Source organism: Aquarana catesbeiana, linkage group LG04, assembly GCF_042186555.1.
Source record: "Aquarana catesbeiana isolate 2022-GZ linkage group LG04, ASM4218655v1, whole genome shotgun sequence".
Classification (NCBI taxonomy): Eukaryota; Metazoa; Chordata; class Amphibia; order Anura; family Ranidae; genus Aquarana; species Aquarana catesbeiana.
Window position 1 is genome coordinate 166,404,100 of NC_133327.1, and position 23,611 is coordinate 166,427,710.

At 41.5% G+C, this 23,611-nt stretch overlaps 1 protein-coding gene across 1 annotated transcript in view; it reads right to left on the bottom strand.

Moving 5' to 3' along the window:
• The window catches only part of LOC141139619 (glutathione hydrolase-like YwrD proenzyme), a 114,371-nt gene that overhangs the window by 51,713 nt on the left and 39,047 nt on the right, over positions 1-23,611 (bottom strand). Inside the window, 1 exon segment of the mRNA XM_073625923.1 lies at positions 18,342-18,494. Coding sequence (XP_073482024.1) covers positions 18,342-18,494 — 153 coding nt within the window.

A 23,611-nucleotide genomic window follows, 5' to 3' on the forward strand; every position in this document is an offset into this window, starting at 1 on the left:
TGTTATATTCTATTTTTTATTTTCTGTTATTTTCTTTTCTATTCAATTTTATTAATATATTCTATTCCTTCATTTTCTATTCTATTTTATTCTCTGGAAATTGGAAAGCTATTCGAATTCGAAAACTATTTGTATTACAAAAGCATTCAAAAACTATTCGAATTTCGTCCGAATTTTTTTTTCGTCATTTCGGATTCGTTTAAATTTGGTACTATTGTAATTCAGAAATTCAGTTACATCTGAATTTCCCCAAAAAATTTAATTTGTCCAAATTTCAATTCGGAGTGAAACGTACCGCACATGTCTAATACAGGCCTGATTGGCGGAGTGCTGCAGAGATGGTTGTTCTTCTGGAAGGTTCTCCTCTCTCCACAGAGAAACGCTGGAGCTCTGTCAGAGTTACCATCAGGTTCTTGATCACTTCCCTCACTAAAGCCCTTCTCCCCCGATCCCTTAGTTTGGTCGAAGAGTCCTGGTGGTTCCAAACTTTTTCCATTTATGGATGATGGAGGCCACTGTGCTCGTTGGGACCTTCAATGATGCAGACATTTTTTGTACCCTTCCCCAGATCTGTGCCTCGATACAATCCTGTCTGAGTTTTACAGATAATTCCTTGGAATTCATGGCTTGGTTTGTGCTCCGACATGCACGGTTAACTTGGGGACCTTACACAGACAGGTGTCTGCCTTTCCAAATCATGTCCAGTTAACTGAATTTACCACATGTGGACTCCAATCAAGTTGTAGAAACATCTTAAGTAGGGATGAGTCGAACACCTCCCAGTTCGGTTCGCACCAGACCCTGCGAACGGACCAAAAATTCGCATGGACGTTAGAACCCCATTGACGTCAATGGGACTTAAACGTTCGAAATTAAAAGTGCTCATTTTAAAAGGTTAATTTGCATGGTATTGTCCTAAAAAGGGTTTGGGGACCCGGGTCCTGCCCCAGGGGACATGTATCAATGCAAAAAAAAACTTTTAAAAAAAAGGCAGTTTTTTCGGGAGCAGTATTTTAATGATGCTTAAAGTAAAAAAAAAAAAATAAAAAAAAAAAAAAAAAAGTGAAATATTCCTTTAAATATCATACCTCGGAGGTGTCTATAGTATGCCTGTAAAGTGGCGCGTGTTTGCCGTGCTTAGAACAGTCCCTGCACAAAATGTCATTTTTTTAAAGGAAAAAAAGTCATTTAAAACTGCTTGCGGCTTTAATGTAATGTCGGGTCCTGGCAATATGGATGAAAATCAGTGAGACAAATGCTATGGGTACCCCCCAGCCCATTACCAGGCCCTTTGGGTCTTGTATGGATATTAAGAGGAACCCTGCACCCAAATTAAAAAAGGAAAGGGGTGGGGCCCCCAGGCCCTATATACTCTGAACAGCAGTATACAGGCAGTGCAAACAAGACAGGGACTGTAGGTTTGTTGTTAAGTAGAATCTGTTTGTAATTTTGAACTGGTACATTTTTAAAGTGTAGCTCCAGCCAAAAAATCTATTTTTAAGCTTTTTGGAAAACATAGGGAAGGGTTATCACCCCTGTGATATTTGTTTTGCTGTCTGTGCACCTCTTCAGAAGATTTTACCTCACTTTCTGTCCCAATGACAAATGTTTTTTGACAATTTGGGGTTTTTAGTGAAACAAGGATTGGTGATAAAGCATCAGTGGAAAGGAGACACGTTTTTCCCATATTAACTCTTACAGGAGAGAATTTCCCTTCCTAGAGGTAGATTTCATCTCACTTCCTGTTGTGTCCTTCCGTTTGCAAGTAGGAGTCATTTGTAAGTTGGATGTTTGAAAGTAGGGGCCTGCCCTATATACTCAGCAGAAATTTGGGCCTTAGGTGTTGTTGTGGCCACAACACTGTAAGCCCTCACAGGGCCCTGCTGTGAAATATTAGATCAAGAATTGTAATTACATGCCCCTGTTGAACAGGGCAAAAAAATTGGGCCTGTGGTGGTGGTGGTGCCACAACACTAAGTCCTCACAGATACTCTTGGTGGGGGCAGAAACGGGCCCTGCTGTGAAATATTAGATCAAGAATTCTAATTACATGTCCCTGTTGAACAAGGGCTGAAAAATTGGGCCTTAGGCACTGGTGCTGGTGCCACAATACTGCAACCCCTCACAGATACTCTAGTTGGAGCGCAGGAACTAGCCCTGCTGCAAAGAATTGCTTCAAAAATTGTAATTACATGCCCCTATTAAACAGGGGCTGAAAAATTGGGCCTTAGGCACTGGTGGCGGGACTGGTGGCGCCCAGAACCAAAAATGTTCTTACAAGCTATCATCATGATCATTGAGGAGGAAGAGGATAATTACTCAATATAACAGGATAGTCACTCAGCATCAGCATAGGCAGTCTTTGAAGGGATCTGACATTTCAAAAAAATTTATTCGGTTACATCAGCATCAGGTGCTTGGTAGCTGGTGGTGATCCAAGACCAATTCATTTTTATGAAGGTCAGTCGATCGACCAAGTCGGTGGACAGACGCACCCTGTGATTGGTTACAAAGCCTCCAGCATCACTGAACGTGCGTTCCGAAAGAACGCTGGATGCAGGACAGGCCAGTAGCTCAATTGCATACTGTGCAAGCTCTGGCCAGTGATCCATCCTCAAGACCCAGTAACCCAGAGGATTTTCGGTGGGAAAGGTGTCCAAGTCAGATCTTGCCCCTAGGTATTCCTGCACCATGTAAAACAGACGCTGGCGATGGTTGCTGGAACCAATCATACCTTTGGGCTGCGGACTAAAAAATTGACTGAACACATTTGGTCAGACGGCCACCTTCTCCACCGCTCCTTCTTTGACTGAACGAAACCTCAGCAACACGTTGTCCAGAAACAGGAGTTTGTAACCTCCCAGTCTCTGGGAACGCGTTGGGGTTTCATCCCCTGCTCCCTCTGCGATGGCAAGATAAGTTCTGCAACCTTACCCTTGTAACGTGGATCAAGGAGGGTTGCCAGCCAGTATTGTTCCTTCTCCTTGATACCACGAATACGAGGATCCTTCCGCAGGCTTTGCAGGATCAGGGAGGCCATGCAGCGTAGGTTTGCTGAGGCATTCAGTCTGGAGTCCTCTGAGTCACTAAGGACGACATGATCCGCAGCCACCTCCTCCCAGCCACGTACAAGTCCATGTGTTTCTTGGAACTGTAAATGATCCCTTAAAGACTGCTGCTGATGCTGAGTGCCAGGCTCCACCTCCATACTGACACAATCCTCCTCCTCATCCTCTTTCTGTGTGATCAGCGGGCATGCAGGAACACTGTCTGGATAAAGGGGGCCTTGAGAGCTAAGGAAGTCCTCCTCTTCCTGCCTCAAGTGCCCTGTCCATTATTCCACGCAGCGTGTGCTCCAACAGGTGGACAAGGGGGACAGTGTCACTGATGCATGCACTGTCACTGCTCACCATCGTGGCCTCCTTAAATGGTGACAGGACAGTGCATGCATCCCTGATCATGGCCCACTGGCATGGGGAAAAAAAAAAAACCAAGCTCCCCTGACCCTGTCCTGGTGCCATAGTCGCACAGGTACTCATTGATGGCCCTCTGCTGCCTGTGCAGCCGCTGCAGCGTGGCCAACGTTGAGTTCCACCTGGTGGGCATGTCACAGATTAGGCGGTTCTTGGGCAGGTTACATAGTTACATAGTAGGTGAGGTTGAAAAAAGACACAAGTCCATCAAGTCCAACCTATGTGTGTGATTATGTGTCAGTATGACATTACATATCCCTGTATATTGCAGTCATTCAGGTGATTATCTAATAGTTTCTTGAAGCTATCAATGCTCCCCGCTGAGACCACCGCCTGTGAAAGGGAATTCCACATCCTTGCCGCTCTTACAGTAAAGAACCCTCTACGTAGTTTAAGGTTAAACCTCTTTTCTTCTAATTGTAATGAGTGGCCACGAGTCTTATTAAACTCTCTTCTGCGAAAAAGTTTTATCCCTATTGTGGGGTCACCAGTACAGTATTTGTAAATTGAAATCATATCCCCTCTCAAGCGTCTCTTCTCCAGAGAGAATAAGTTCAGTGCTCGCAACCTTTCCTCATAACTAAGATCCTCCAGACCCTTTATTAGCTTTGTTGCCCTTCTTTGTACTCGCTCCATTTCCAGTACGTCCCTCCTGAGGTTAAATTCCTTTTGGAGGTCTGCCAGCCAAGCACTGGCATTATATGACCGGCGGAAATGCACACAGACTTTCCTGGCCTGCCTCAGGACATCCTGTAAGCCCAGGTACCTGCCCAAGAACCGCTGCACCACCAAGTTAAGGACGTGAGCCAAACAGGGCACATGGGTCATTTGTCCCTGTCGGAGGGCGGAGAGGAGGTTGGTGCCATTGTCGCAAACCACCATTCCTGCCTTAAGTTGGCGTGGCTTCAACCACCTTTGAACCTGCCCCTGCAGAGCTGACAGAACCTCTGCCCCAGTGTGGCTCCTGTCCCCCAGGCACACCAGCTCAAGCACCGCATGGCATCTTTTGGCCTGCATACTTGCGTAGCCCCTTGAATGCCTACGGAGCACCGCTGGTTCCGAGGACAAAGCACAGGAAGAGGCCATGGAGGAAGAAGAAAATGGGGTGGAGGAGAGAGGTGTGTCAGAATCATTAGTAGTGGCATTTTGGAGGCGTGGTGGCGGAACAACCTCCAACACTACTGCACCTTGTCCTGCATCCTTCCCAGCTGCCAGCACTCACCCAATGCACCGTGAAACTTAGGTAATTTCCTTTTCCATGCCTGCTGGACCATGAGTCAGCGGTAATATCCCTGGCTTTGGCCAATTACAGCTCTCTCTACAGACGGCGCTGTGATTGGCCAAGCATGCGGGTCATAGTGCATGCTTGGCCAATCATCAGCCAGCAATGCACTGCGATGCCGCAGTGAATTATGGGCCGTGATGTGCCACACGAATTTGGCACGAACGCCCCATATCGTTCGCAATTTGGCAAACAGACGATGTTCGAGTCGAACATGGGTTCGACTCGAACACGAAGCTCATCCCTAATCTTAAGGATGATCAGTGGAAACAGGATGCACCCGAGCTCAATTTTGAGTGTCGTGGCAAAGGCTGTGAATACTTATGTACATGTTATTTTTTTCGTTTTTAATTTTTAATACAGTGCCAAAGATTTGAAACAAACTTTCACGTTGTCATTATGGGGTATTGTTTGCAGAATTTTTAAGTAAATAATTAAAGGGGTTGTAAAGGTAAAAATTTTTTCACCTTAATGCATTCTATGCATTAAGGTGAAAAAACTTTTGACAGTACCGCCGCCCCCAGGCCCCCCGTTTTACTTACCTGACGCCTCTGATCTTCGCTGCTCGTCCTCGTCAGCTTCATTGCAGCTCAGCCTAGTCGCTGATTGGCTGCAGTGGATGGATTGAAAGCAGCGCAGCCATTGGCTCGCGCTGCTGTCAATCACATCCGATGACGCGGCGCGCCGGGGGGCGGGGCCGAGTGATACAGCGAGCGGCTATAGCCGCCGGCTGTATCCCGGGAGCGCGCCCGCAAGCACTCACCACCGTGCGAGGGAGCTCGCATGAAGGTGGTAAATGCTTGCGGGGAGGAGCTGAAACAGCCGCCGAGGGACCCCAGAAGACCAGGTTCGGGGCCACTCTGTGCAGAACGAGCTGCACAGTGAAGGTAAGTATAACATGTTTGTTATTTAAAAAAAAAAAATAAATAAATAACTTTACAACCCCTTTAATTTAATCCATTTTGGAATAAGGCTGTAACATACCAAAATGTGGAAAAAAGTGAAGCGATGTGAATACTTTCCGAATGCACTGTAGGTACCATTAATATGTTAGTGGTGAAGTCTAACTACAAGTGTCTTACGTGCTGGTACATGGTCCCATAATGACTGGAAAAATGAATGCCTACTGCTTTAGAGGGTGCCAGTTCATTGACACTTTTACTCATCTAGTTGAAATGCTCCAAATTTAAGAGCTATTAGGCCAATGTATACCAGCTGGTCCACACAAACGTAGGCAGGTGTATCCCAAAAGATCCTAGAGAAACCCTTTTGAACCTGTAACCACACATGTCCTTTCCAAACTGTAGGAGTCCTCTAAGCCCACGATTACACAAAAGCAGAAGATCTGTCCCTACTGAATTAAAAAAGTAGAAGTAATCATGAACGATGCTGTGAACAAGTTTAAATGTGTCTGGGTTCCAAAGATAGTGAAAATCATTGGGAAGGTAATGCTCTAACTATTTTCACTGTTAGTTCTATAACCTGCTAGGATACCCCAAATAGTCTCCAAGCCTTTAGTGGCAAAGCAGCCTGGATTTACCCCTGCCCTGACTACCCCCCTACCGTCTCCCCCTTTCCTCCCAATCCAATTTGCCCAGTTGTTAGCCCCCCAATTTTTCACTTACTCCTCCTCTTTGTTCCTTGTGACTTGAGTCTTAAATACCTTACTGACACCTGATGTCTGTCACCAGTCATGCTCTCAGTTTTATTCAATGTGTATTGACCCAACCACTTCACTGTAAAAATCTATCTTGTATATTTTTTTATCATTCAATAAAAATGTATTGAAAGCAAAAATAAAAATTAAGTACAGCGCTACGTTTAGAGTGAAAGTGAAAAGCAGATTGGGTGGACCCCTCACGATCGCCGCTATTTGAGCTCTGTTTCGTTCTTCCAAAATGTGAGTCTGTTTTTTATTATTTTAATAAACTAGTGTTTTAAAACGTTATTACGCTATGTGAGTTTTGTTTGCTCCTTGCATGGCATATGAAACTACACATTTGGCTTATGCTGGATTACCTATGGGAGAGGAAGCCGTGCGGAGCCCCCCTTTTCTTTCCACCATCTGTTGATGACATCTGACAAGACGCATTTCCCAGAACCAGTGGTTATTATGCTTTTTTGACTTGTCTGGCGTACGCCATTTCAGGTCAATTTTTTCTGGTAAGCCTCCTCTACTCCTGGTGTTGGCCCCGGCACTGATGTACAATCTCTGCACACTTGTGGTCTCCCTTCTGCCCCACTCGCCAGATTTGGTGCTACTAAAATTCTGTGAATACCATCTGGCCATGCATCATCACCCCCTTTGAACTCTGTTGATGTTTTCTTCACTATTTTTCTACACATTTTTTATGGACTTTTAAAGTTTCATGTTTTTTATGTTTGGTGTCTGGCTCATGGAACCAGCACGGGTTTCTATTAATCACTGGCACATCTGATGATTAAGTATTATTGTGTATTTACTATATATGTGATCAACACTAATTATTTGACACTATCCATTTTATGGTCATACATTTTTTGGTAGTATTCATCTATTTTTATATGTCTTTATTGTAATACACACGGCTGTGGATGTGATATATAGCGCCACACTTTTGTTTCTTTAATAAAAATGTATTGAAACCATAAAATGAACACAATTGTTTTCTTTCGTGTGCTTTATCTAGATATGCAAAAATAAAGGATTGTATGTTCCACATTCTTTACACAATATATCTTATCTTTACTATGGATAATTTACATTTATCAGAAAAAAATACCAATGATCTACACAGGGACAACTGGTTATGAAGAGTAAAGGTCCAATACTGATGTTATCCCAAAAATGTCCCCAGTTACCAGTAAGTTTAATGATATTGCCACTGAGTGTAAATGTGAATATGACTAATGAGTTTCACACAGACACCCACACATTTTTTTAAACTCGTGTATAGTTGCTAATAGTAGGCTTATTAATTTCTTTGGAAGCCATTACTTCAATGACTACTTATCCCTACTCAACCAGTATCACTTCCTTTTTATATCCCAAACTACTAACCGTAGTCTCATCTTTTATTTAGTCTCTTCTATTAAGCTGGGTATACACATTTAGAATTTCTGATGGTTCAGGAGGAACAAGATGAGTTGAGTTTCAGTAGATGTGTACCCCTGTCTGTCCTTGAAAACCACCAGTTAGTCAGCGCTTGCAGATCAGTGTATTCTCACTGTGGTCCAGAATTTAGACAAGAGGGCCATGGTGTCCCTCCTCATCAGGAACCTTTCCTAAGTATACTGTTCCTAACCAATGTGGATTCTATCCCTGCTGCCAACTCTAGCCACTTTGCAGCTGTGCGCTAGCCATAGCAGGGCACTGCTATTTATTGGCATTGCCCACACCAAAGATGGATGCTAAAGTCATCCAGTGTTGCAGTGTTCAAATGGACCACTGCTCCTCTGGAGACACCTACAGAGGAACAAGGTTCCTCTGATCCTCCATCCCCTCTGTACAGCGGTCATTAGACTACCACCTACAGTAAACTGCACCGGCCTACAGGGACACTGTGCAGAAGCACATGAACAACCAGTGACATTGGGATTTTTACCACACTCACCCCCAGATGTGGAACAGCAGCCATGCGCACAGTTCTTTCTGTGGCATACGGTATTCTCTGTAAGTCCTTGCCACTCAGTATTCTCAAAACCTTGTTTTTGTGCAAAAGGCTGCTTGAAAAAGGTAAGGGTGTGCACAGGGTTAATTCAGAATCTTTAAATACAATGGAGTGTGAGTGTAATTTCAAAGAGACATGACATTATTTTAAGAATTACCAGGTAAAAATAAGGGAAAAAAAAAAAATAGATGCAGCAACCACATTTAAGGTTTGATGAACTGTAATACATTAACCACTTGCCACCTGCCTCCTGTAGCTTTACTGCTATAGGGCGGCTTGTCTGCACAGGATCATGCAAAATATACTGTTTGCGATTTGCTTTCCCGAGTATGGAAACAACCGCACGCCTCTCTGGCTGTGCAGTCATTCGCTACAGCACAAGCCGATCAGCGGGTCCCAGCCAATGATTTATGGCCGAAACCCACTTGTTGGCTGAGCAAGTGACAGAACAGAGCCCTGTGTTGGTAAACATCCCAGGGCCCTCCTACAGACAGCAGCAATGTGCTGTTTTTTCCTCCCTGCAAAGCAGGGAGGAAAAACTAGCACATTTCTTGGTAAAAACAGCACACAGTAAGCATTGTTAGACACATGGTTAACCCTTTGATCACCCTAGATTTTAACCCCTTCCCAGCCAGTGTCATTAGTACAGTGACAGTGTATATTATTAGCACTGATCACTGTATTAGTGTCACTGGTGAGGTCAGTGGCAGTCAGTTCCCCCACCAGTGTCAGTTCATGTTAGATTGGCGGCCACACTATTGCAGTCCCATTATACGTCACTGATCACCGCCATTTCTAGCATATAAAAAAAAATAAATAAAATTTGTATGTATATATATATATATATATATATATATATATATATATATATATATATATATATATATATATATATATATATATATATACATATACATATACATACACACACACACCACCGTTTGTAGATGCTATAACTTTCACGCAGATCAATCAATATACACCTATTGGGATTTTTTTTTTTTATCAGACATGTAGCAGAATACATTTTGGCCTAAATTTATGAAGAAATTAGTTTTTTTTTATTGGATATGTTTTATATCAGTAACTGAAAAAAAAAAAAATAAAAAGTACATTTTTGACACACACACAATATATATATATATATATATATATATATATATATATATATATATATATATATATATATATATATATATATATATATATATATATATATATATATATATATATATATATATATATATATATATATACACATACACACACACACACACACACACACACACACACACATATATATACACTCTATTACTATATATATAAATAAATTACCCAGTGGTGATCGAATACCACCAAAAGAAATCTCTATTTGTGGGGGAAAAAGTATATGAATTTTGTTTGGGTACAGCATTGCATGACTGCGCAATTGCCAGTTAAAGTAGCACAGTGCTAATTAGCAAAAAATGGCTTGGTCATGAAGGGGGTAAAACCTTCCGGAGCTCAAGTGGTTAAACATGTTTGTTTTTGTGTTTAGATACACTTTATTGTGTAAATATGGGGTTTTTGGTTTCAAAAGTGGGTCTGTTAGTCTTCATTCAATACCCAAACGTTTGCTCTTGTTTGCCTTTTAAAAAATAATGTCCATTCTTAAAGCTTAAAAAAAAAAATATGATATAAACTGTAACTGATAGGCATGTCTACTAAAAAACTAGTTTTGTAGATCTGGATGGATGATACTCTGACTCAGACCATTTGAATAAGCCACAGCTAAAACCATAATCAATTCTTTAGTAATCATGGTCAGTGTTATCTATGGAGACTCTTTGAAGGACATGTATAATAATGACTTCCAGGCTACATTGCACTCAGGTTTTTTCCCATGACTCGGTTGTTCAGTGACTGGAGCATTGAAGGAATACAGCTGGGTGTGTCTGTCTCATGTGGCTGGGTGCCAGCGGCCGGGCTTGTCTTCTACTATTTATTATTACTGGTAAGACAAGAAGGGTTGCCTAATTCTCAAGATTTAGATGGTGTTTTATGGACTTGTATTAATGTGTTTCATCATATCACATGAATGATCTAATATGTTCTGATGGAGATAGACTTTTTAAATTCATAAAAAAATAAATACATACTATTACATAGTTAGAAAACAGAATTAGGAAATGCCATATGGTCATAGCCAGGCTCTGGAGCAAAAAAGAGTGAGAGCTAGTTGATCTTGTGCAGGAGATAAATATATAAGTAACTGAAATAAAAAATAAATAAAATACATTCATTTTTACTTTATAGTATTGGTATGCTGGGCTGTGTGTTGGAATAGCCCAGCTTGGCATTGAGCATGCATGAGTGCCCCCATAGAAAGCATCTTTCTATTGTGGCGGGGGGGGGGGGGGGGGCGGTAGGAACCAGGAAAGCCAGCAGGGTAACCCCATAAGAAGAAGATTGGGGCCTCGCTGAACAAAACCATTGCACAAAGCAGGTAAGTATGACATGTCTATTACTCTAACCCCTTGGCGCCGACGTAACAAGCATTGCGGGCTTCTTGTCATGGGGCTGCATATTTGCAAACCTCCCCTTGTGCTGGGCGCATGCCCAGCACAGTGATCAGATGCTCACCTATTCTAATGATCAGGACCTGAACAATGATCGCCCCGTGTTTTCGGTTTCTGTGAATGGACAAGGATACATTGTATCTTTCTCTGTTCTTGCAGAGATGGAAAAAAAGAAAAATATAAGTGTGTGTAGAAAAAGATAATTAAAAAAAATAAAATAAGAAAAATATACCTAGATCAAAGGTTTGATCTAGGTCAATGCCAGGGTTAGTGTTTGGGTCAACGTCAGGGTAAGTATTTTTTGGACAGATTTTTATTTTATTTTTAATCAGTATCAGTGTGAGTTAGTGTCAGGTAGGATTAAAAAATAAATAAATAAATAAATGTGCACTATCATTTCTGGGACGGGTACATACAACAACTAACATACAAATATGTGGTATCGCTGCGATCGCCAGGAGCGGAAGAATTTCTTTTGGGTTGTTTGGTGATTGGTAATGGGAGTAGCAAGAAATATACAGCTAAATTTTAAAAAAGTTTACCATTTTGGGACAAAGGAAAAGAAGAAATCAGGGAGATATCAATTACCATTTACCACCAAATGAAATCCCAATTTGTCTTGCAAAAAAAAAAAAAAAATACAATCCAACTGGTTGCACAAAGTAGTTGTGATGATATGCACGGTTTTACTAACACATGTCAAAGTTGCAAAATTGGGCTTAGGCATTAAGATTTGTTTTACCCTTAGGTTCAAGAAGTTAACGAAAAATAAATTAAAGGGGTTGTAAACCCTCCTATGCATTAAGGGGAAAAAACACTTGGCAGTGACCGACCCCACCCCCACGTTTTACTTACTTGAGCCCTTGAGTTTCACACGGCAGAGATGCACTCTTCCTCTGTCCTCTTGATTGGATAGATTGATAGCAGCGCAGCCATTGGCTCCTGCTGCTGTCAATCAAATCCAATGACACCGGTGCCGGGCTGAGTCTTACATTCGGCGCCTATGGACTCGGGAGCACGACCGCAAGGTAATCTCCTGGGAGAGTGCTTCTGTCCTAGGGGGGTTATACAATGCGTGGAGGAGCCGCAAGAGCTGCCAATGGACCCCAGAAGACGGTGTTCGGGGCCACTCTGTGCAAAACAAACTGCACAGTGGAGGCAAGTATTATATGTTTGTTTTTTGTTTTTGTTTTTTTAAACTTGAAGCTTTACAATCACTGCAATGTTAAAAATAGAACAAGGAAGTAATATGACCTTTGTGTACAATATACACATGTCAGTATTTGCACAAGACTCGAGGTGACATCAGATTTTATAGTACCTACACCCATTTATAATGTCCGATATACGCAGATGTATATGTCATCTAATGGCTAGGGCTGCATGGGTGATTTTGATTCACATGTCAGTTCCTTGATAATGCTACTGCAGAATATGGTTTGGTAACTGCGAGACAGGATCATGAGATTATTATCACTGATGTATATTCAACATGAGAAATCGTTTGACAGCCTTGTGAATAAGCAATACCTTTCCTTCTCTGGTCCCTGGGGAGGAGGGGAATTGACACAAAGGCAATGATCATTCACAGGAAATTTAAGCGAGTCACTAAAAAAGTTCCCCTTTAGTGTGGCAGGGGAGGGTACTCTATCTCTAGGAGGCAGAAGCATAAGCTTGCGACTGGACAAAATGTAAACCTTGGTTCAGTGCAAGTCAAGTGGAGCACAGGGACTGGCAAGAACCATTGTGCCTTGGTTGAAACACGTCAGGGTCCATCCATCTGGAGACAAAATGTGACCATGAGCAAAATGAGGAGGAGGTCAATGTTGTGTCTCTCTCTCGAATGCTTGGGTGAACCAACACAACCTATCCCAGTTCTGCTACACTATACAGCCTCTGTTTTGATCAGTGTAGTCTTTCAGAGGGTGTCAGGAACAGTCAGAGTCCTGGCCACAGTCACACTAAATTGCACTCACTTTTAGCACATTGTGAGCACAATTGTGTCTTTTGAACTCAACATAATAGCATTTTTTCTACAGATTGTCAGCTGTATTTCACTCATGACATTTTGAGAGAGATTGTTTTTCATGTCTAGTCATGTATCCTTTTTAAATACGATAAGTAAAACAGATTATTTTCACTTGGGGTTGCCTGACTGATTCATTGGTATCCAATGTGGGGAAAGTAGGGGGAAATCTGACAGCAAAGGGAGTCACCACTAAGACCCCCCCAAACTAATATTAGAGACCAGTAAATGATTTGACAAATTCTAAGCTCTTCTGAATCAAAGTGAACCATACAATAGTTAAAGAGGAACTGCAGTCTGCTCACATAATTTGTAATAAAAACCATCTTTGCCATTCTGATGCTTCCCTCCAACCACGCTGCATATTTTATACATATTGCGATACTGTACTTGCCAAATATGCTGCAGAAATCTCCCTCCACTAAGTCTGCCTGCATCCATTTTAACTGTGGGCAGCCGAAGCTGCTGCTTGTTCACTTCCTGGATTTACGCAGAAACCTCCAGCTCTGCAGCTTTCATTGGGCCTCTTATGACTCATCCCCTCTCCCTTCCTGGCAAACTCTCACGAGAGAGAGAGTTGTACATGATGTTATAAGCCTAGGCTTTTTGCCAGACAACAGGGAGTGGGCTGCATAAGGTATTTACTGGCAGAAAAAAAAAATGTTTTACAATCCAAAGTTAAAACAAGGGCAGAAGATTTAATAGATGAAAATATGAAAAAATGACTGAAGGTCCGTTTTAATAATAAAAAAAAAAAAAAAACAATTTTCCATGCATTATTTTAATCCACCTCACATGTAGCCGTTTTGGCTTTTTAGTTGCAATAATACAGAGTATAGAATGCAGTACATGGCTTTGCCAGATGGACAGCTTTTGGGTTGAATTTTACTCACGTCATCACAGCCTGACTAGGTATCCAATTTTGCTATTTAAGCCCTACTTCATAAAAGGCATGTTTTTCATATCTTGCACCAATGATAACCAAAAATTTTGGGAGAAAGGTCGTTTGGAATAATAGTTCTGTATATTTACACTGTCTCTGTGCTATAAATGAGTGGTCCTGGATACACAAGGGAATAAAGTAATGTATTCCATGGCTCTACCCACTATACCTATAAACTTTATTATAAGTAAAGATAAGTGAATAATAGAAAATCTGCTTGACAGGTGATTTGGTGGAGTGGACCCTGTCGCTATAGATATTTGATCATCATTATTACACCATTTACTGTGCAGTAGGACCCCTTTTTAAAAACTTTAGGGGTAATAATTCCTGCTCCCGTGAAGTCAACTAATAACACTAAAACCCCTTAAGCCCCTGGTGAAAGGGAGCCTTGACTGATGGAAGCATGACTCAGTAAAAAAGGACTTTAACATTAATCATTGATAAGCTTAAATGAGCTCAGTTGTGATTGGCTACCAGAGAATTGGATAAAGGGGATTGAGCCTAAAAACTCCAGTATGCACCTCTGACCTGAAGACCTTCAGCCCTCAGAAGATTTGGACTTCCTTTCCCAGCATTCCTGTTCTGCCTATGAACACTGAGACCTTTATCTCCAGGGTTAAGGAGCAATTGGAAAGCGCTAACTGGTCTCTGCTTCTCCTGACCCATGGGAACCCCTCCTCTGGTGCTCCCCTTTCTCTGGCAAGGTTGTCTGCTGGCCCTGGAAGAGCTAAGCCTAGAAGCAGACTGGCCCATTTGTCATCTATACTGAGGTGTTCCTTTGCTTCTGGCAGGCCTGCCACAATAACACCTGCTAGAGCCACTGGAGCAAATATCACTATGTGTAACACTCCCTGTCCCTCCAAGTAGTCTACTTGCAGCCACCTGGGATATTCCCATTACAAGCGAAGCCATGACTGTTGCACCCTTCAGCATATGACATAGCATGTGCCCCACTCTAAGCTCAGAGCACCATCACCAAACAGACCTGCCATTTCCTCTCCTTGCACTGGTCCTTTGATTGCCACCCCTGCAGTTGTTGGCACTGCTCTGCTCCAGCAGGGTGGAAACTTGAGACCAGGCAACCTTTCACAGTGATCCTTATTTCCTCTTTCACTGCCTCCCCAAACACTTCAACCTCAGCAGTTCAGCTAGGATTGTCAGTACACTTGCAACAAGACACTACAGTATTTAACCCATAGTGTGGATCTAATTCTGCTTCATTATTTGTATCAGGCTTTGCAATGATTTTAGTAACGCTTCCAACTTTGAATCTTCCCAATTCACAGTGCCCCCATCCTCAACTACATCTCCCTCACCTCCAGCAGTATCAACAGTGAATCCGTCAGCTTCTTCTGCATCTGGATGCCATGGGCATTTGCCAGTTTCCTGGGAAAATCAGATGATGCTGCTGAACCTTTATCTGACTGCTCTCTTCTCACCGTAGGTGTGCGCAGCCTCTTGCATTAGGGTGTGCACCCCAAAGCTCAAATACATATGCATGTGTATATGTACTGATGGTGTCAGTAGGGCAGTGGACAGTGTAATTTTGTTTATTTTCTTTGCCAAAAAATAATTTTCTTTTGTAACTTTTTTTGGGGGATGAAATATCAGTGGTCTAAACAGGGGGGAATATGCACCACGCAAGGCAATTAGGGTGTGCCCAGGCACACCTGGCACACCCTGTGGGCACGCCTATGCTTCTCACTCTGTCCACATCTGCATCCTCTTCCAAGTTCACCCCCCTGCATTGGTTTGGGTAATCTGTGACACCTTCATATAGTGGGTGCCATCTTTACTGATGTGGTCATAATGTGGGTCAAAAATTGTCCCACATTTGGTTTAGGTTTATCAGATCCCAGAGTTAAGCCTGGAACATTTAAAAAGGAAATTGAATTCCCAAGTTTCCAAATTTGTCTGCAGGATTTGTTGTGCATCATAGGTATCTGGAAGGCGATAACAACATTGGTCTTGATATTTTCAACCTTCAAATCAGCAATTGAAGAAGGAAAAACTACTATGGTTTAAATGCTGCCAGCCCTCTCTCTTTACTAGTGTTGCATATGTAGCAGATGCCGCTTAGCCCACCCGCAGCCCCACACCTCTCACTGACCACTGCCAGGAATGACACAGGCTCTCACAAGGGAAAAAGTTTGGAACCACCAGAAATCTTCAACCAAACTGAGTGATCGGAAGAAGGGCTTTAGTCAGGGAGGTGACCAAGAGCCCGATGGTAACTCTGGACAGAGCTCCAGCGTTTCTCTGTGGAGAGAGGAGAACCTTCCAGAAGAACCACCATCTCTGCAGCACTCCAATCAGGCCTGTATTAGACGTGTGCGGTACGTTTCGTTCCGAATTGAAATGCGGAAGAATTTTCATTATTCGGAAAATTCGGACGTAACCGAATCCAAAACAATGAAAAAAAAAAAATTCGGACGAAATTTAAAACGTTTGAATACTTTTGTAATACGAATAGTTTTCAAATTCGAATTAAAAAAGTTTGGGACTATGCTTCTCAGTAACCAAGCAATATACTTCATTAAGTCATTGATGTCACTTAGAGCAGGGATTCTTAACAAAACTGTCTTAAAACTGAGATCTTGAGATGACCAGGAGTACAGGGATTCCATAAGTCTGTGGCCGTGTGTTGAGGACTGGAATTACTCCAGGCAGATCCAGTAGTGAGCCAACATCTGCACAGTGGGACTCATGTTCCTGCATCGCTGGCACTGGTGAGAGGACTCTGCTGCCATTAACCTGTTGCTGCTCAGAAGAGACTGAGCACATAGGGACTGGCTATCTAATAGCTTTATTTACTGCTTGCAGACTTTACTAGGACTGTACTCATGTGCACCACCATACTGGTCTCAATGCTAGTTCTTGTTTCACAAGAACTTTGCCTATTGCTCATAGTAAGGAGGTTTCTATAGGGGCATTCGTATGTGCTTGCTCCCGAGCAGGCTCTGCGTGTTCATTGACACACAAAGCCAGCTCAGCCCTCTCCCTGCTCTCTCCTGACAGGCTGTGATTGACAGAAGCAGAAGCCAATGGAGGCACACTAATACAGGAGGTATATTCTGGCCAGATCACCAATGAAAACAGAGGGGAAAAAGCCTATAAAAGAAACTAATGCAGCCAAGGTTAAAACAACGGCAGAAGATTAATAGCTGGAAAGTTTAATGTGGGCTTGTTTTGCAGTGCTTTTACTGCTTGATGATAAGGCCTCATGCACACTAGAAGTTATAAAAACTCCAGCAGCGCAATGCCCTGTACACGATAGGATTTTCCGACAACAAATTCCTGGATTTATTTTCGACGGATGTTGGCTCAAACTTGTCTTGCATATGGTCACACAAATGTGGTTGAAAATTCCGAATGTCAAGAACGCGGTGACGTACAACACGTACGACGAGCCGAGAGAAATTAAGTTCAATAGCCAGTGCGGCTCTTCTACTTGATTCCAATCATGCGTGTAATTTTGTGTGTCAGAATTTTGTACACTCGATTGGAATTTCCGACAACTGATTTTGTTGTCGAAAAATTTGAGATCCAGATCTCAAATTTTGTTTGTCGGAAATTCTGACGGAAAATGTCCGATGGAGCCTACACACGGTCGGAATTTCCAACAAGCTCCCATAGAACATTTGTTGTCAGAAAATCCTATCGTGTGTACGGGGCATTAGCTGTAGAATGAGTTTTTCAGCATTTGCGTTTTTTTTAGCAAAACTATATTCCCACAAAAACTTATGGCTCAAACACGCTCAAAAAAGCAGAATAGCTGTGTTTTTCAGCGTTTTTCCGCTTTTTTTTCCCAGAGTTGGAGGGTTTTTACAGCTGATAAGCTCCTCTTCAAACCCACTAGTTCTAGGGGTTTTTTTCCCAGCCAGAAAACACCCCTGCCAAAAAACACTGATAATTATCCTATGTGTGCATGGACACATAGGTACCATGCTGGTCAGTTTACTGGTTGCAGAAGAAGAAAAAAAAAAAAAAAAAAAAAAAAAAAAAACGCCTGAAGCCAAAAACTGTAAGAAAGTCCAGTGTGCATGTGGCCTAATATGTAAATACTTTAGTGCGCAAAGTCTGGGCACAGGTTAATTTTAATACATTTCTAACTTTACAACATGCAAATGATACACTTCTCACTAAAATTGGCTATACAAAGACCAATGCGTTTGCAAGTAGCAATATGGTAACAAATAGGACATGTCCAGGGTTATGTTGGTTTCCCAATGGTCATATTTAGTACAGTTAACACTACATATACAGGCTGGTAGTTGATATGTTGCAGCTGCACCAATAAACCACCACTTCAATCTGTGTGTTTCTAATTGGAGTTTCTATCTCAGATTCTCTTGTGATATTGCTGTGTATGTGGCTCTCATATAATGCATTTTTTGTATCATTACCTTGTATGTAGCGGAAATTGGTTGTACATTTTCAGACATGTGGCTTGACAAGTCATCAAGGTCCAACACACCACCAATGCTCTGCACCAGTTCTACAATGGCTTGTGCAATCTTTCCTTCATAGAATCCTTTCTTACCCAATTTTGATAAGGCCTGCAAGTACATCAAAGGGCATTTAACCAAGTTTGCATACATTCAATCTATGGCAAAGAAAGCAATTATAGCCCTTATAGAGTGGGGAAGAGTTAAATCTTCTGCCAGTTGTGTCATTCTGTGCTTTTTGGGTAATTCACTTCCTGAGTGGTCCCCAGGGTGGGCCAAGAGGAAGAAGCACCTGACAGAAGTTCTAAGTTTTCCATAGTCTATCCAAAACTACATAAAGAGACCTGCATAGAGTAAGGACCTACTTAAATCTTTCCAGTTCACTACATTTCATTACCCTGCATTATGTTACGTTTACGTGCATTGCATTAAGGTATCCCTTGAATGGGCTGCCAATATAATACAAGCGATCAGAAAATGCATTTGCACAATTTTTACAATGTTACACAACACAACAAACAGTACATTTTACAATGATGCACTGTAATGCAGGTGTGTGTCAGTACATTGAAAATGAATTGAATCTTTATTAATATGTGCATGGTAACCCACTACAAATTATGGCAATACAGGCACTACCAAAGTACATGGCTGTGAAGCCAATGTTAAGGTTGCCATACACAGCTTGAATTTTGGCCATTTCAGGACGAATACCCCTATTGGCACCACCGGGCTTAACAAAATGAAATGGACTTTTATCAAAGGAAGCAGGTGAAAAATTGTTGGCCAAACAGCTATTGCACCCAATCAGATGCAGCCACTGTTCCTGTATTCTGACAGTTGAGGATGTTGGCAGTCAGAATACAATAGCTGGCAGAGGCTAAACAGCGAGGATAGAGAAATTTGTTATGCTATACATGTATGGACAGCATTAGGTTTTGAAGTCTAATTTGAAGAAAGCGACAATCTAAACATATGGCAGAGAAAGGTTATACAATATTAAGGTGGATTTAACAGTTACATCTATCTATCAGCAGAATCTTGATACCTATAACATTTATGACTTGTACTGGAGTTTGCTGTAATAGGATGAAAGGTGTTTCCTGCCCTATAAACTATATTGTGACCTGTATTATCAGTTACAAATTGTGGGTGAGGATTTCAGTGTTGTGTGCAAGATAAGGCTTACCTACATTTGATTATCAATAATGCACAGTGTGTGGGATCAAGGTAGGCTGATAAGAAGTTCTTCTCAGCATGGTACCTTGTCTTGAGACTAATGAGTCACTCGATGAGACTGCTGATCAGTGCTCATAACAATGCAAGTTAGAGTGAATAATATTAACTTTTCATAGCACAAAGGTGAGTAATGGGTATGTGCGTAACAGGACTGTCCAGTCCTAGCTCTATTTTTATTTAGATGAAATGCATTACACATTCACTGTAATTTTAACCACTTCCATACCGGGCATTTTCACCCCCTTCCTGCCCAGGCCAGTTTTCAGCGCTCTCACACTTTGAATGAGAATTGTGTGGTCATGCGACGTTGTACCCAAATTAATTTTGATAATCTTTTTCCCCCACAAATAGAGCTTTCTTTTGGTGGTATTTGATCACCTCTGTGGTTTTTACTTTTTTTGCGCTATATATAAAAAAAAAAAAAAAAAAAAAAAAGCGCCAATTTTGAAAAAATAAATAAATAAATAAAATAAATTTGCAATAAGCGTATACTGATTGGATTGCACAAAAGTTATAGTGTCTACAAAATAGGGGATAGAATTATGGCATTTTTATTATATATTTTTTTTTTTTTTTACTAATAATGTCGTCGATCTGCAATTTTTATCGTGACTGCGATATTGCGGCGGACATATCGGACACTTTTGACACTATTTTGGGACCAGTGACATTTATACAGCGATTAGTGCTATAAAATGCATTGATTACTGTATAAATGTCACTGGCCGGGAAGGGGTTAACACAGGGGTTGATCAAAGGGTTAACTTAAAAGGTTAACTTAAAGGGGGACTCACAAGGGGAGGAGACCGATCAGTGTTCCTCTGTAAAGGGAACACAAGGATCGGTCTCCTCTCACCTGACAGGACGTGGATCAGTGTGTTTACACACAGATCCAAGGTCCTGCTCGGTTAACGGGCAATTGCGGGTACCCAGCGGACATCGCGGGCACACGCATCGGGTCCCAAATGTTGCGGCGGCGCGCGCTCTCCACAATACAGGGAATCCCAGGACATCATATGACACCCGCACCGGAGGGACGAAGGGTTCCTGCGGGCGTCATATGACAATACAGCGGTAGGGAAGTGGTTAATATTCATGAAATTCGATATTGTACTAATGTATTGATGTGATATTACATAAGTGTACTTTCACATTTACAGTCAAATTCAAGAAACCCCCCCCCCATTATATAGGTTTTATGTGTTCCCACTCACACAACATACCTAAGTGCATTAACATATAATGTACCACCGAAGCCTTGAGTTTTTTAGCCCTTTGTTGGGATAGACAGTGTAGTATGAAATAATAATGAGATCTGCCAGCACAGTACAGACAGGGTAAAAGCCTAAGTGTAGCTACAATTATTAACAGAAAAATAAGCACTACGGACATAACTTACCCCCACCCACCAACATACTCATACAAGAGGGGTTATATAATTAAGGGGCTGTTACCGGCCATCAAGACAGTCCGACTATGCCCACCCTTTCCACTCAGCTGCTCCATTCATAGAAGCTGTACTACAAGGGCTAGGCTGAAATGGTGGGCAAATTTGGGCTGTCTTAACCACTTCAGTCCCGGACCATTTGGCTGGCCAAAAACAAAAGGACTTTTTACAATTTGGCACTGCGCTGCTTTAACTGGTAATTGCGCAATGTTGTACCCAAATGAAATTTGCGTCCTTTTTACCCACAAATAGAGCTTTTTGATGGTATTTGATTGCCTGCGATTTTTATTTTGTGTGATATAAAAATGGAAAGACTGTAGAAAAATGATTTTCTACTTTTTGTTAGAAGAAAAATCCAATAAACTCAATTTTAGTTATACATTTAGGCCAAAATGTATTCAGCCACGTCTTTGGTAAAAAAAAAAAAAAAAAAAAGTTAATCAGCGTATATTTATTGGTTTGCGCAAAAGTTATAGCGTCTACAAACTAGGGTACATTTTCTGGAATTTACGCAGCTTTTAGTTTATGACTGCCTATGTCATTTCTTGAGGTGCTAAAATGGCAGGGCAGTACAACCCCCATGACCCCATTTTGGAAATTAGACACCCTAAGGAAATTGCTGAGAGGCATGTTGAGCCTATTGTCCCTAAATGATATATTGCTCACACATACCGTGGTCATATGTGGAATTGCACCCCAAAATACATTTTGCTGCTTCTCCTGAGTACTTTTGGGAGCCTAGCCGCGTACGGGGCCCCGAAAACCAAGCACCGCCTTCAGGATTTCTAAGGGCGTACATTTTTTATTTCACTCCTCACTACCTATCAGTTTTGAAGGCCATAAAATGCCAAGATGGCACAAAACCCAGCCAAATGACCCCATTTTGGAAAGTGGACACCCCAAGCTATATGCTGAGAGGCATAGTGAGTATTTTGCAGCTCTCATTTGTTTTTGAAAATGAAAAAAAAAAAAAAAAAATTTCTTTTAAATTTTCAAGACTTCGTGACAAAAAGTGAGATCTGCAAAATACTCACCATACATCTCAGCAAATAGCTTGGGGTGTCTACTTTCCAAAATGGGGTCATTTGGGTTTTTTTTTTGCCATCTGGGCATTCCATGGCCTCAAACTGTGATAAGCAGTGAGGAGTGAAATAAAAAATTTACACCCTTAGAAAGCCTGAAGGCGGTGCTTGGTTTTCGGGGTCCTGTACACGGCTAGGTTCCCAAAAAGTTTCACACATGTGGTATCCCCGTACTCAGGAAAAGCAACAGAATGTATTTTGGGGTGTAATTTCACATATTCCCATGGCATCTTTGAGCAATATATCATTTAGTGACAACTTTGTGCAAAAAAAAAAAAAAAAAAAAATTTGTCGTTTTCCCGCAACTTGCGTCAAAATATAAAATATTCCATGGACTTCCTCTCAGCAAATAGCTTGGGGTGTCTACTTTCCAAAATGGGGTCATTTGGGGGGGGGGGGGGGGGGGTTTGAACTGTCCTGGCATTTTATGCATTTAGAAGCTTATGTCACACATCACCCACTCTAACCAAGACAAAGCCCCAACACTTTCTTTACATGAAAAAATATTTTTTTTTGCAAGAAAATTACTTTGAACCCCCAAACATATTTTTTTTTTCAAAGCAAAGGCCCTACAGATTAAAATGGTGGGGGGTTTCATTTTTTCTTTTCACACAGTATTTGCGCAGCGATCTTTCAAACGCATTTTTTGGGGAAAAAACACCACTTTTAAATTTTAATGCACTAAAACACACTATATTGCCCAAATGTTTGATGAAATAAAAAAAAAAAAAAAAAAAAAAAAAAAAAAAAAAAGAAGAAGATGATCTTAGGCCAAGTACATGGATACCAAACATGACATGCTTTAAAATTGCGCACAAACATGCAGCGGCAAACTACATACATTTTTAAAAGCCTTTAAACACCTTTACACGTTACCATTTTAGATTTATGGAGGAGGTCTACTGCTAAAATTACTGCCCTCAATCTGACCTTTGCAGTGAAAAAAAAAAGGCGTGCTTTTTTTTTAATTTTTTCTCTCCTAATTATTTATTTCGTTTTTTAATTTTGTTTTTAAACTGTTCCTTTCATTTATATTTTTTTTATCATTTTTATTGTTAGCTCAGAGAATGTAAACATCCCCTATGATAGCAATAGGTAGTGACAGGTACTCTTTTCTGAAAAAATTGGGGTCTATTAGACCCTAGATCTCTCCTCTGCCCTCAAAGCATCTGACCACACCAAGATCGGTGTGATAAAATGCTTTCTGAATGGCGCTGTTTATATCCGGCGAAATCATGAAAAGTCATGAAATGCTCTTAGCTTCCGGTTTCTTAGGCCATAGAGATGATTGGGAGCCATTCTGGTCTCTGATCAGCTCTATGGTCAGCTGGCAGAACCACTGGCTGCATTCTCAGGTTCCCGTTTGGGACAGTAGAGCCAGAGAAAACAATGGAAGATGGTGGTAGGGGGATTCCCTCCCACTGCTTGTAAAAGCAGTCTAGAGGCTAATTAGCCATTAG